At 35.7% G+C, this 15,052-nt stretch overlaps 2 protein-coding genes across 2 annotated transcripts in view; one reads left to right on the top strand and one right to left on the bottom strand.

The window, feature by feature from the left end:
• The first annotated feature begins 775 nt into the window (after positions 1-775).
• TBPL1 (TBP-like 1) lies at positions 776-7,978 on the top strand. The gene is made up of 6 exons (XM_012665240.1): positions 776-960; positions 2,981-3,063; positions 3,230-3,293; positions 4,873-4,976; positions 5,069-5,163; positions 7,441-7,978. Exons 1-6 carry the CDS (start codon positions 826-828, stop codon positions 7,518-7,520), a joined length of 561 nt encoding a protein of 186 aa, XP_012520694.1. The 5' UTR covers positions 776-825; the 3' UTR covers positions 7,521-7,978.
• A 3,701-nt stretch (positions 7,979-11,679) lies between these two features.
• The window catches only part of SLC2A12 (solute carrier family 2 (facilitated glucose transporter), member 12), a 52,517-nt gene continuing 49,144 nt past the window's right edge, over positions 11,680-15,052 (bottom strand). Inside the window, exon 5 of the mRNA XM_012665191.1 lies at positions 11,680-12,084. Coding sequence (XP_012520645.1) covers positions 11,931-12,084 — 154 coding nt within the window. The 3' untranslated portion in view covers positions 11,680-11,930. The remainder of the gene's footprint in view (positions 12,085-15,052) is intronic.

Consider the following 15,052-nt stretch of genomic DNA (forward strand, 5'->3'; position numbering starts at 1 on the left):
TAGATATAGGTCATGTGCTTAGTAAAAACCTGGGCTTGTTTATATAAATGCTCTTATTGTAGGAATCTTGGAAAATATATACTGGAGGATTTTTATCTTGATAAAAATGGTATTTTGCTAACTATTTATTAGACTACCCCCTTCCACAGGTTTATGAGCTCCTTAAGGCAAAAGGCTTTGCCTTACTCATTTTTCCTCTCTGGTAGCCTCACTGTATAGAAGGTGTTCAGAAAGTGAATAGTAAATGAATGGCTAGTAAATAAAAAAAAGTCTGTTAATAAAAGTTATAATTAATATTTCTACTTCTTTAAACTTAAATCAGTTACTCTGCCCAAAATGGAAAAAAGTAGATCATCTTTTTTATAGTGCCAGCAAGTTGTATGAGTTAGATTATATACCACTAATGGTTGGACACTGGGACCACAAAGTCCAGCCCTTGAACATAGTATGTTCGGGGAATCCTCATAACTGTGGTACACCTGAAGCGTAGTGGTTGTAAAGGAGAATAGCAGGAGATAAGTATGGTAAGTTCCTGGCATGTAAAAGTTACTTATTAATTTAAGCAATGAAAGTTAGTTCCAGATTTTGAAGGATATTATATGGCATGTTATCTTTTTAAAAATAACATTTTTAGGGGAGAAGAAAGGGACATGATTTGATTCTAGTAACATTTGAAAAATAAATAATATAGATTCATTTCTTACATTTTAATTTCAAGATTGTGGGAAATAAATTAACAGTTCATTTAAATTTAATGACTTTATTTTGTTTTATTTCTCAGGATGTGATCTTCGTGGTGGGAAGCTAAGTTATTAAACTACCCCAATGGATGCAGACAGTGATGTTGCATTGGACATTCTAATCACAAATGTAGTCTGTGTTTTTAGAACAAGATGCCATTTGAACTTAAGAAAGATAGCTTTGGAGGGAGCAAATGTAATTTATAAGCGTGATGTTGGAGTAAGTATCTTAACTTTGGTATGTGTACTATATAGTCTAATTTTAGAGTGTTGTAAGTGATGCTAAAATGTATCCATTCTACAGATAGTTTATGAGCAACTTTACCATGTGCTAGTTGTCCTGGATGCAGCAGTGAGCCCTGTAGAAGCGACCCCTCCTCACGTGGACATGACAGCTTTTGGAGTTATAGTACTTGTATTTGAGTCTTAGCAAAAAACTCATTGATTAGAGACATTTTATTGTTCTCTCAATTTCTTTCAACTAAAGAAAGGGACCTTTATAATTTCATGTGTATTTATTTAAATATATTCAATTATAATTATATTTGAATGATACCCTAACATATATTGTAATTTTTGTATTACAATATTAATTGTCATACCCCTCATTAGTTAGTCAAGATAAATGATTTTCTTTCGTAATAAACTGCTGAAAATAATATGGTTCAGGTCTTAAACCTAGACATCTTACATTTTAGTTTTTGTTAAACCTGTAATATTTTAAAGCCTTAATATTAATAAGTATAATAATAATAAAACCTTAATGTTTTGAGATTGTTATAAATGACAATGGGTACTTATTTGGCTTTTATAAACCAAAGATTGATGAAATAGATATATTTTATACATTACGAAAATTAAGGATGTGTCTGAAGGCTCTATTTAGCTCTAAAAATTAGATGCCAGTATATCTATGTAAATTGTCATTAGTTCTTGTACTAGAAACGAAGTAAAAATGAATTAGATTCAATTAGAATTTTCAGTGACCTACAATTAAAGATTTCCAAGTTCATCAGTAATACCGTCTTTCCTTTAAAAAAAGGAATAAATATTTTTGCTAAAAAGTTTAGAGAGGAATATGCCTAACACTGCTTTGCTACTTTAGCATAACATATGGAAAGGAAGTAGTTTTTTTGGCTTTTTTTTTTTTTTTTTAGAAAGATTAATTGAAAAATCTGAGTTGATACACAAACTGGTGGTGAGAGAATCTAGTGGTTCTCAGTCACTTGTATATGCAATTTTATGATGTATTTTAGTTCAGATTTTATTTTCACCTTTGGTAAATTTTGAGTCTCCCTAGATGTAATAGTTTTCTAGTTTGATAGTATGACATGTGAGACATATGACAGAGAAATGGAAGAACTCAAAATGTGACAAAAGTTTTAAGAAGAAATGCCCAATTGATTTATATGTTATATTATTCAGTAAATATCTCTTTCTTACATATAATGAGCGTATAATAAATATTTCCACAAATGAAAAATTGCAATGAAAATTTGAATTTACATATTATTTTAGAGTTTAGTCCTTGATCTGTTTATACTCACTTGGTAGGTTATTTCATTCCAACCCATAGCTTTAAATAAATGCCTTTCACATCTAAGGAATCTCAAATTGTATCTCCAGCTTCAACATTTGTCCTTCCCTTGAGATTTCCATGTTGAATTTGAGTATGTAATAAACATTTCAACTGTAAGATACCATATAAAGTAGTATTGGGTGCCATGAAGCAGAACAAACCAGAGTTATGAATTGGAGAGCAATAGGGATGGGTGTTTCAGTGGAATGGTCAAGGAAGGCCTCTTTATAGAGGTGACACCTGATGAGAGACCTGAATGGAATGAAAATAATGAGGAGGGAATATTCCTGATGAAAGTAGCAGCTACTGCGAAGCTCCTGAGCCATGAACAAGTTTGGCATGTGTGAGGATCTAAGCAAATTCCAGTTAAGTGACTGGAGTGGAATGAGAGTTGAAATGTTTATGCACTTGTGGTACATTGATTTCAAGTATATGGTAAGAGATTTATGTAGATATTGTATTTTTAATTAATTAAATGTCCTTTGGGTTTATATGTTCCTTGTGATCAGCATTGTACTTGATTTCGGAATGAGTGACTTGGAGAACAGTTATTTCAGTGTTGGATAAGCTTGTAGTATTTGGACATTAACATGGCTACATAGAACAGAACCATATGTAAAAATTAATGCTTATTAGGTAATCAGATTTTTTTTGTTTTCAGAAAGTATTAATGAAGCTTAGAAAACCTAGAATTACAGCTACAATTTGGTCCTCAGGAAAAATTATTTGCACTGGAGCAACAAGGTAAATATTACTTGGGTTTTTAATTTTTGTTTTTTACTTATTCCCTCATGGAAAGGACATTTTCCTAGACTTACGTGAAAAATTATATGTAAAGTTTATTATGTTCCTCAGTATAAAATTTATTTCCTGTGTAACTGATCATCTTTTTCTTTCCTTAAAACCATAGTGAAGAAGAAGCTAAATTTGGTGCCAGACGTTTAGCCCGCAGTCTGCAGAAACTAGGTTTTCAGGTAAATTCCAAAAAGTTATCCAAACCACAAACATGCAAGGATTTATTTTTGTGAAATTAAAAAATTTTAATGTAATAGACTACAGAAATCACCACAGAAACTCTTCTTAATGGTTGAATTTTTTCTAGGTTTTTTTTTGTTTTTGTTTTTTATATGCTGGCCTTCAGTATGAAAATGAGTAGCAAAACTTGCCTGTGGGTATTTGTAAGAGATCCTAGCTTTGTCCCAAATTCCTTTCCCATAGAGAGATTTGTTTCTATACAGATTAATTTCTTTTTCAACTCTTAGTTTTTTCACTTCTCACCAATAAAAAAAAAAAAAAAAGGTTTTCGGTCATCTCACAAATGCCAGATCAGGATGATGAGTAGAGAGCTGTAGAGTCCTGTTGACACGGACACACAGGTTGGCAGGCTCTCGCACTTGTAACGTGACTATCGGGCACGTCAGCTTTATCACATATAATTCTGTAGAAGTATACCTTCGAATAAAGTGATTACATGTTACAGAATTGCTGGGTCACCTGCAAATGATGAGTAAATGAAAAATAAAGATGAGATGTGGTCCCTGAAGAGGAGGGTGAGACTATTTGGGATTTAGATCAGTTTGTGGAAACAGGGATGGGAGGTTGAGTTTCTCTCTGATGACTCAGTCTCTGAAGTAGAAGTTGATAGAACATACTGAGCTGCTCTTGGGGCATGGGGTTTGGTGCTTAAGGAGAGTGGCAGAGTACAGAGAGCCTTGACGTGTACCTGGATTCGAGGGTAGTGCTACTTTGCAGTTTCCTCGCTTTCTGCAGCTGCATTGTGCAAGTACTGAGTTGGAGGATAGTTAGCTCATCTACAATTGTGATTTTAGGAGGAATGTTTGAAAAGATAATGAAATGAAATGATTTAAGATGGTGGGAGTGGCTGAAGTAATTAAGAGAACATTGTTTTCAACCTTGGTGCTTCTTTTCTCATCATAACTAATTAGAAGTGAGAGAAATCCCAATTAGTTAAAAGCATTATTTTATCACTCTATCCCCCAAGAGAAAATAAACATCTAACTAAACTCACAGAAATGTCATGTTACCCTAATGTATATGAGAAAAACATCTGATCTTTGGAGCCTAATGTACACTCTATTTATTGACTTTTTAAGGTGACATCTTTTCCATTTTGATTCTTTAGAAGGAGAACGCTGCTTTAATTTTTTTTTCTCACCATTCTCTCTCCTTTCCCAATAGTTTTAAATATCTCATTTAAAGTATCAAAAAGTTAAACTAAACATAAGATTCAAAAGACCCTGAATGTACCGTTTTAATCATGCAAATATCTCAGGTTTTAATTTTTTAATGAAGTTTTTGAGCTTTTTTCTTTCATTCAATTATAGCTTTTAATACTAAGCAACTTCTAAAGATATTACAACTATTATGTACCCATAATAATTAAAAAACAATTTTAAAAAATAGCTTAATACTAAATCCATGCTTAAGATGTTTCTGTTTTATCTTGTTTCCACTAAATTATTAAGGATTGCTATGATGAGCAGATTTTTTTGTTTCAAAATAAATTCATTGCGTTTTACTTCTTTCCTAAAGGTAATCTTTACAGATTTTAAGGTTGTTAACGTTTTGGCGGTGTGTAACATGCCATTTGAAATCCGTTTGCCAGAATTCACAAAGAACAATAGACCTCATGCCAGGTAGGTCTTTGAAGAATCAAGATAACTTAGCAAATTTAAAATTACTAGTCAGGCTATAATTATTTATATTAATTGTGGCTTTTTTTGTATAGTTATGAACCTGAACTTCATCCTGCTGTGTGCTATCGGATAAAGTCTCTAAGAGCTACATTACAGATTTTTTCAACAGGAAGTATCACAGTAACAGGTATTCTATAATATCAAAACAAAACTTGGCAGTTACAGATTGAACAATATAAGAAATGCCCATACCAAGATAGTCATAACGTCTAATTTGTCCCTTTTAGTCACTTCTGCCCTTTAAGGGGAACCAGTCTCCTGACTTTTACCACTGTAGATTACTTTTACTTGTTTTTGTACTATTTGTAAGTCTTATATATACTATTTTGTGTCTGTCTTTTACTCATCATTATCTTAGTGAGATTCATTCATATTGTTCCATGTAGGTACATGTAGATCATTCATTCTCATTGCTGTATAGTATCCAGTGTGTGAATGTACTGTCGAAAGGCATTTGAGTAGTTTCCAGTTTGGAGCTGTTAAGAAAATTCCATATATCCATTGTATGATTTTTTTTAAATTTATGATATCTTGCATTTAAAATACCCACAAGAAACTTATTTTATGAACGTCACAATGGTTTTACATTAGCAAAATATTCAAATATAATTGGTACCTTTTTGTTATGTTATATGTGTATTTTGTTGTATCTTTTGAATCTTTAAGTATTTGGAAGGGGTGATTTCAGAAGACTGGGCATACCTGTCAAAGGGTAGCATTAGCATGTAGTATGATTTTTAAAGGTACTGTTATTACAAATTGTACAGAGGCATTGTTTGGGAGTCAAGCGCAACCTTAGACAAAACTGAGTTAAGGGAAGTTTCTTTAGTGTCTTTGAGTTTTGCTTTTTATTTGTTCAGTCCTTAGAGGAGAATAATACTTTTTGAGAACCTTTAGATTTTCAACAAATAAGCTTTAGTTTTGACTCATCCTATGAGTTTCTCCATCTTCCTTGGAGACTTTCAAAGCCTGTTGCCAGGATCCCACCTGAATCTTAAAAATAGGGAAGTGGGGAGCAAGTCTATTTGTTCCCTTCTTTCAACTATCTGTTTCCACACTTTGGAGCTTGGACATCTGAGAGGCCTCAAAGTCTATTGAATAGTCCCCAATAAGTGTAGAATAAAATGGTACATATGTAAAAATCTGTATTTATTGAGTTAATGGATAATTAAACAACACAATAAAAAACTGAAGAAGATAATTGACCTGGTTAAGTAGAATACACTATTTACATCTGGAATATCCTAGAAAATGTTAACAATTCAATGAGCACATACTGAGTGGTTCCATGGTGAGTAAGCACTGTCCTTTGTGGAGAGGGGTAAGGTGAGTCAGGAAGGAGCCAACCCAAGTTAGGATGCGGGCAGGACCTTCAAAGCATTCACAGTGGGTAGATATGTAAGTTTTCAGGATCTTTGAAAGAAGTGTGTATTAATGAAACCATTTTTATTCAAAATAAATTTTTTGAACATATTTTTCATTGCCCTTTTTTATGTTTCTTCTTAGCTGTTTAAATGAAAGATTACGCTTTTAAAAAGTTGTTCTGTAGTTAAATGGATTAATTCAAATGTAGGGTCACCTCACTGTCTTGTACCTTTTTCCCCCCACCCCCTATTGACTTGGGTAAGCTCTGAGGGTGAAATGACCAGATTTTAAATAAACGTGTGGATACTAAGAGTTAGAGTAAATCGTAGTGGGGAAGCAGTAATAGTAAATTTGTGGGGATTTTTAGACCGTGTAGTTTTTTTTTTTTTTAAATCCTTTTATTTATTTTTTTTATTCCAGCATATTATGGGGGTACAGATGATTAGGTTACGTATGATGCCCTTGCCCTCCCTCCCCCCCAAGTCCGAGCTTCAAGTGTGTCCATTCCTCCAGAGGTGCGCATCGCACTCGTTGTTCGTGCATATAGACTATGTAGTTTAAAACAGCCCTCTGGTTTCCCACTGTTTGGGTAGCAGCTTTGTCTCACTCTTCTGGGTTCCTCCAGACCCCTGCAAGCCTCGGTTGTAGCCTAACCAAAAGCCAGACAACAGCGATGAAAAGGGCAGTGATTGTCCAGTCCCATTTCTTACTCCTTCCTTTCATACATGTTATATTACAGTGCTTTTTATTCTCCTCATGAGAGTTTGTATGCAGTTTCTTACACTCTCTGTTCAAACTGGTGCCCTAAAATAAAATGAATAACATTATTTTGTCTTTCAGATTTCCTTTGTCTAGAAAAAATTTATATTCTTTTGGTTCTTATTATGACTATGTGTATAATTATGTAAGCGTAGAATTTTTTAAACAATTAATTTGATATTCTAAACTACCTAAATATTTGTAATTCTGAGAAATCAGTTTTTCCTAGTGCTCCCCTTTTCAACTCTTCTCACTCCTTCCTCCATTGTGTTTGTTACAGGGCCCAACGTAAAGGCTGTTGCTACTGCTGTGGAACAGATTTACCCATTTGTGTTTGAAAGCAGGAAAGAAATTTTATAATTCATCATTTAATTGGTTAGAATCTCTAACTGAGCACCTTTTAAAACCTGCTGCACATTGGACTCAAAACAAAAGGAAAACTGGACCAACGGTAATTGAGGAAATAGACTCTTTTATTCATTCACGGCTACAGTGTAAGCTCCAGTCCCTTTGGATTTTATTCCAAACCTTGCTGTAATATAAAAAGGAAGTTTACAAGACATGACATTGCTGCTTTTACAAAAGGACATTCTATTTATTTTCGCAGTAATTCTCATGTCCCCATAAGCAGAGCTGTCACAGTGTGCACTACCTTAGATTGTTTTGTTGTTGTCATTGTTATTTTTTTCCAGTTTGAGCTAATGTGTTTTATTTGTGAATAGTCTTTTACATTTTTGTATGCTGAATATGGGCACCAAAGAACCTGTAAAAGTTATCTTTTTCAATTGAATGTGCACAAATAAAAGTTTGGAAAAGATCTCTCTTCATATCCATTCTATAACTTTTATTCCCCATTTTCTATTTTAACAAAAATTGTATTTGTAATTCTTTTTTTTTTAATCTATGCAAGCTTAGACTTTGGCTAAAGTGTGTTGGCTTCTTTTTGAAGTGTATTTTGTGTGTGCGTGTGTGTGTGTGTGTGTATATATATATATATATATATACCACATGTGTATAGTATCTTTTAATGCTCTGTTACCAAATATCAAATAGGAATTTTTTTCATGCAGATTAGAAATAAAAATGTGTATATAAATTCTAGAAAAACAGAGTAGAACTTTATAGATAAAGAATAATGTTTTATGTTGCTAATTTAATATGATAGAAAATGTTAAGTCACTTTTAAAAGTGAAAGAAATTGTAGTTTTAAAAAGAGAATCCTCTTACCCACTAGATGGACGTGAGAAAGAAGCTCTGATGGCTTGTGCCTCATTTGGACCTTTGTTATTCTGCAAAGACTCAACAGCTATAGTTGTAGGCAAGTGGTTGAGGTTCTTGACTCATTCATCTTAGGTTGGTGCTCAAGGCTGTACTAAGAGTCTTGTCAGAAGCTGATAACATTGTGCTGTTTTAACAAGAAGTGCCCACAAGTTGCCTCTGTGCCATAGTATAATTATAATACAGTTCCACTTGAACTTGAAAGCCATTTTGTGAGATATGTCTTTCCCCTTGCTGTGTCTTATTTAATGGAGCTAAAGAGTGAGTATTCAGTGTATGGGATTGCTACTCTTACAGTTACAATAAATGTGTATTTATGAAACAGTATCTGTGGCTCACCCTTGAGCCTGGGAGTGGTGACACAGGATCAAGCTGCAGTCATGCTCTACCACTTAGGCTTAGGAGTTTAGTGTAACCAACAGTGATTTTACTAGAAATAAAGCTGAGTGGAGAGTCAGATTAGCTTCTCAGGAGAAACTTAAGAGAGACAATATTCCAACATCATTTTCCACGAAAACCTGAATTTCCAAAAGGTTTTGAAACCTTTGTGAAAAATGGCAACATCTTAACCTCCATATATAGTACCATATATAAAATCTTTCCTTACCATATTGTAAAATCTTGAAAACCTAGCTTAAGCACTGCACTGAACTGTGTATATTATTTTGTGTTTATCTTCTTTCTTCTCAATGCCTTCCCTTACCCTGCCTCTCACTCCCTCCAAAGTAGGGGGCAGAGGCTAATTTTTGTATTTTCTTTCTTATGAAAGATTTCATTGTGATTTTTAGACTTTAATTTTTCTTTTTTTTTTTTAGTTTGTGTTTATTTGGTTCATTTTAAGATCTAGTAGGATAGCTAAACTCATAAATACAGAGAATAAAAATTAGATGAAAGAATTATAGGCAGACTTTTGTAAAAATTTGAGATTTTTCACTTAGTTTTAATTAATAATAATAAGTAACCTCTTGTTTTGCAGTTTTCACAAAGAAAGATACAATAGGGGGAAAAACATGATTATATAGCCAAGGTGCAGATCCAGATGATATAACATTTTCAGTATTTGGATGACTTGAAAACTGAGCAGATCAATAGCTCATTGAAGTGTTTTGTCTGAAAAGGTCAGGGGAAAGACAGTCTGACCAGGTCTGTTTTCGGGGCTGCCAAGCCCCACCTTGCAAAGTGTCCATGGGTAATCCACTAAACTTAACAAAGCTGGGAAGAAATGAGTGTGTCTGATGTCTTCTGCTGGCTTTCCACAAGTACTGTAAATTTTTTTTTATAAATAAAAACTGTGAATATATGCGTACAAATTATAAGTATCCCCCCTTTTATTTTCAAAAATCAAAAAGCTTGAATTGGTATGGGGCAATGAGAATTGGGTAAAAATCAGTTTGAAGACAAAATTGTTTAGTTACAGACTCAGGATAATAAAAGAAAAATAGAAGAGCATGATTTAAAATACTGAAGTTGAGGTCACTGGTAATAAACCAGCTAGGTTGATAAACAATTTCCTGCCCATTTACAGTGAATGGCTAAACCAAGAAATAGCTGTTTGAACTTCAAAGGAAACATGGAACGGTTTTGTTAAATATCATACCATCTGTGATGTTTGGCAAAGAAAAACAATTCATATTGATAACCTGTCTTGATTTTTAAAAAAAAAATCTTGGCCTGTAATTCATAATAAATTTCTTTCTTTTTCCACGCCATAGCAAGGTTTCAGGGAGGCACATCTCACACAAGAGCCTGAAAACCCAATCATCACACTTAGGAACTGCAAAAGGATCGTGATAAATTTCTTAAACTGATCCTCTGCAGAATACATTTTCCCTTCTCTTTCCAAAACAAAACAGCAATGCTCTAACTTGCATATGAAATGTACCATGATAGAATTAAGATCTCAAATCTCCTTTTCCTTTAGCTTCCCCTGCCAATTTTAACTTAGATAATACATTTCAGAACCAGGACTTTTAGTCATTCTCCTGAGTCTCTTATGTTACGTAGATTTATATAGTCTTTTCACTTTGTTATAAGGGAATGTCGTGGATCATGTACCCTTGTTTCAAACTGGGACAGTTCGTTAAAGAACAGTAGGAAAATTCCAAGCTAAATAAAATGGAGTTTTGGCTTTAGGATTCTCTTTCTTCAGGTTAATCATTTTTTAAAATTCTTTTTCAAGTTATGCTTTAAGTTTTTTGTGTGTCTTTCATAGCTTGTAATATTAGTAATTTAATGGGTTACTACTTAAGTGCTTTAAGATTCTTTATTGTGGATTTTCTGTCATCATATCCAAATTCTATTGGTAAAATGTCTTACTAAGTCTTAAAAATCAACTGGAGAAATATGGAAGAGAACAATTCATCTTTGTGTGGGTGAAAATCCATGTTGCTGGTACAGGTGTCCATCAATATGTTTCATCACAGTGAAGAACATAGGAAATTGTCTTTATGTGTGAATGTCATTTATTACAATGTCTGCAGTCATCTGAAAGTCGCATCAATTATAGCCTGTGTGCCATAACCTGAGGTAGTGATATTCCTGAGGAGTGCGAAAAATTGCAGGAAATTGGATTACTATAAGTTGTCATGAAAACCTTACAATGAGAGGATTTTTATAGGCTCGACTTAATAACTTAAACCTAATTGCTTAGAGATTTAGATAAATAACCTAATGGCCTGACTCCTTTTCTAATGTTTTACTAACAACTATTTCTAAATAAATATGGTCCCAGGATTTTTAAATTGTCTTTGATATTCATTTAAAATATGGAAAAATGGTTACTTTTCTCAACTATTGCAAAGTCGTTTTTTAAAGATCTTTTACAATATTAACATGAAACTCATAAAAAGATATTTTGCATTAAATTCTAGATCATACTTCATAAAATAAGCTTGTATAATCTGTGTACTTGTTGAACTGTAACTAGGAATGATCACTAAAATCCTAGCCAGTATCTGCTTCTAATCTAGATAGAAAATCTGTGCAATTAAATTGTCCACACTGTGTGTCCTGGTTCTTTTTTTACACAAGACACAGTCCAAGTAGTGTCTTAGTAGGCAAAAACTGTAAGCCTGTGTCCAGACAACTTGTGTCTGAATAATAAAGCAGCACTGGCCTCCATACATACTTAGCTTAAGGCAAAGGTCGATCTCACCACTAGGACTTAAGTCTTTTCAAAGGCTGCTCTGTCAAAAAAGGTAGAAAGTATTGAACCATGCAGTATGTTTTTTTTTTTAACCCAATAACCTGCTCAGAATCAAAAAGAGATCACTTAGAGATACAAGGTCTTATATAGCTCATCTACCTTTTGAGATTCCTTTTGGAGAAGAAAGGGTTAAAGAGTTTTTGTTTATATAATTTCAGGGTGTCCTTTTAAAACTAGCTCCATGACACTGAAGAGAGAACACACAGGAGTAGCAACTATGCATTGGTCCAAAGACACCCTACTAAGTGTTGTGACACTGTATCCGTGCTCGTAAGGTGTTGAGGCTGTTAGGTCTCTGGAGAGAGCTGCCTGGGTTGTTCCCCAGCACACAGCTTGTTGCACTCCAAGAGCTGCTCTTGTGCTTTTCCTTTTTGAAGCTGTGTGGGCACTAATTCTTCTTGGTGATGACTCATAAAACAAATGTTGTTCTTCACATAGTTCCTGAAAGAGGAAAAAGCACTAATGAGAATGTCATTCTTGGTTTACAATTCTTGGAAAAAATGCGCAGGCTATTAGTTTTAAAATCACCCTGGGGTTTTAATGTTTTAGCTGTGGAACAAAGACTTTGACTGTGAAGCCTGATGTCTGATGAAACTCAGTATACCACAGAACTTGGGGCAACCTCATGCAAAGGGTGAGGTGGGGTGTCCTCTCAGAGCACAATCACAGCAGTCCTCTGCGGGGAAGTTTTCCAGGGACAGTATTACATACAGAGAGCTAGTGGAGATTTTATCCCAGATCCTATTTTATTTTTTTCCATTTTTCAACTCTACCGGAATACCTCTGTTTACATCTACATGTTCTGCCTTTTGCACTAGACCCTTGCTCCTGCATTAACAAATTCTCTTCAGGATTATTCCCATCAGCATCAAAATATACTATAGTATTTTACCTTTATTTTAAAAAGAGAGGGTCACCTTTGAACCTCCCTCCCTTTTCAGATATCTTTTTTTCTGTAATTTAACCAATTAATTGCATGTGTAAATGGTGTGAATGGATAAAGACTGGTCGAATGGTTGAATGGATACTCTGCTTTCAAGCAGCGTAGTTACATTTTAGTGGAGGAGACGGCACAGAATTTGAAGTGGTAAAAGTGCTAATGAGAAAGTAAACAGGAAAATGGGGGAATGATTTAATTGGGTGGAGGGGGACTATCATACAGGCGGCTAAAGAGGTGACATTTGATCAGAAACTGGAATAAAGTTAGGGAAGGAGCCATCTGAAGAATTTCAGAGAACTGAGAAGTGGGGTAGGGAAATGGATTGGTACCTGGAGGGAATTAGAGGTTTGGGGAGATATTTCTTTTTAGGATGGAAAATACTGCAGCTCTGTGTGTGTGTGTGTGTGTGTGTGTGTGTGTGTGTGTGTGTGTGTTACATTACTCCCATAGAAGGGAGAAATTGATGGTACACAAATGGTAACTTTGCCCTTCGCAACAAGGCAGAGTATGTGGGCATGGATGTACATAGGTTAGTAAATCTTATGGCAGGAGGATGAGATGGTCTCTTAATTTCTGTTTTCTCAGTGAACTATAAAAAGAAAAATTATTGACAGAATGAGGAAGTGGAGGAAGGAAGTGCTGGAGGCTTGAGGAGAGTATAGGTGGGAAGTAATCATCCTGGAAAGTTAGGAACGTCAACTCACCAGGGACCTGGTCAATTACAGGGCATTCCTACAGACCTACTTGAGATTTATGTTGTAAATTTAAAATAAGACTGCTCAGCATAGTTGCATGTTTTCTTCAACTGCATTTAGCTCCACAGATGCAGGGATAAAATAAGCAAAGAGTTGGTTTGATCAGAGTTAAGGTTTGCCTGAATGTTGAGGGGGCGGCGTGTGAAGGGAGAAGGGGCCGGGAAAAGAATGGATTTGGTGATGGTCCATGGAATCTAGGCAGGTTAAGAAAGGAAGTGAGAATGTGGGTGACCCATACTCAGTGGCTTCCAGGGCCTGGTGGGACTGAAGATTTGTTGACGTGCAGGTACTCAACAACGAGGGTTGGAGAGAAGAGTGGTCAGAGGGTGGGATGCTTTCGAACGGAGCAGTGATTGGTGGCAGCAGTCTAGGGTGTGACCATCCCATCTGTCTGCTCCCCTTCACAGCACAGCTTCTTTAAGGAGTGGACTGTGGCTGATGTCTTCACTTCCATTCTCTCCGCAGACTCATCAGTCTGTCCTCTCCACTAAGACCAAGTTGGCCACACCTATGGTCACCTCCCACCTTCCTGTAGCACTTCTGGCTTCTCCCCAGCCTCACTGTTGGCTCCTTTTCAGTCCTTGTTGACACTCCCTCTCCTGTGCTTGATCTCTAAACTTTGGCATATCCAGGCCCTGGACCTCACCCCGGTCTCTCTGCTCTCTGACCAGACGATCCCATCTGGCTCCGTGACTTAACCACTTACAAGCTGCTGACCACCTGCTGGGTTTGACTCTAACCTCGAGAGAGAGTCTCCAAAATTTCAGACTTCCATATCCAACTGCCTACTAATAATGTATCCATTCGATGTCTAAAGGACACCTCAAAATTAATATCTTCAGGACAGAGCTCTGTTATCTCTCAAGCCCTGGACCTCGTCCTCTTTCAAGTGTCTACATCTCACCATCCATCCAGTTTCTCAAGCTAAAACTTTTGGTGTCATCCTGACTACTTCATTGCCTCACTTCTGTATCCAGTTCATTCTTGTATTCATCCATTCAACAGTGAGCTTCAGTTATATGCCAAAGAACTGTGGGAAAACAACAAAATTCCCTGCCTTCAAGGAATTCAAATGTACTAGGAAGGCTAGGCGCAGTGGCTCATGTCAGTAATCCTAGCACTCTGGGAGGCCAAGGCTGGAGGACGCTTGAGCTCAGAGTTAGAGACCAGCCTGAGCAAGAGCGAGACCCCATCTCTACTAAAAATAGAAAAAATTAGCCAGGCATGGTGGCGCGTGCCTGTAGTCCCAGCTACTTGGGAGGCTGAGGCAGGAGGATCGCTTGAGCCCAGCAATTGGAGGTTGCTGTGAGCTAGGCTGATGCCACTGTACTCTAGCCTGGGCGACAGAGCAAGACTGTCTAAAAAAAAAGAAAAAAAAATGTGGTATGTACATACAATGGAATACTATTCGTCCTTTAAAAAGAAAGCAGTCTTGCTATAGGAGAGGGAAATCAATTCCTCTACCCATGTTAGATTCTCTTAGGCTGACAAAAGACAGACTAACAAGTGAAAAACAAATAGAAGTTTATTTACATGGGTGTCACCTGTGTGATACATAGGAGTACCAAGAGATGAGTAACTCAAAGTTTTATCTTTAGCAAAGAAACAATAAATTTTTAGAGAAGTGACAAAGGAAAAAGACATGAGTGTCTAGGGGTGGCAAATTGTGGGAAGGCGAATAGATAGATGGGAAAGGAATAGTGGAAAAGGCTAC

Source organism: Propithecus coquereli, unplaced genomic scaffold (assembly GCF_000956105.1).
Source record: "Propithecus coquereli isolate 6110/MARCELLA unplaced genomic scaffold, Pcoq_1.0 Scaffold98, whole genome shotgun sequence".
NCBI classification, from domain to species: Eukaryota; Metazoa; Chordata; class Mammalia; order Primates; family Indriidae; genus Propithecus; species Propithecus coquereli.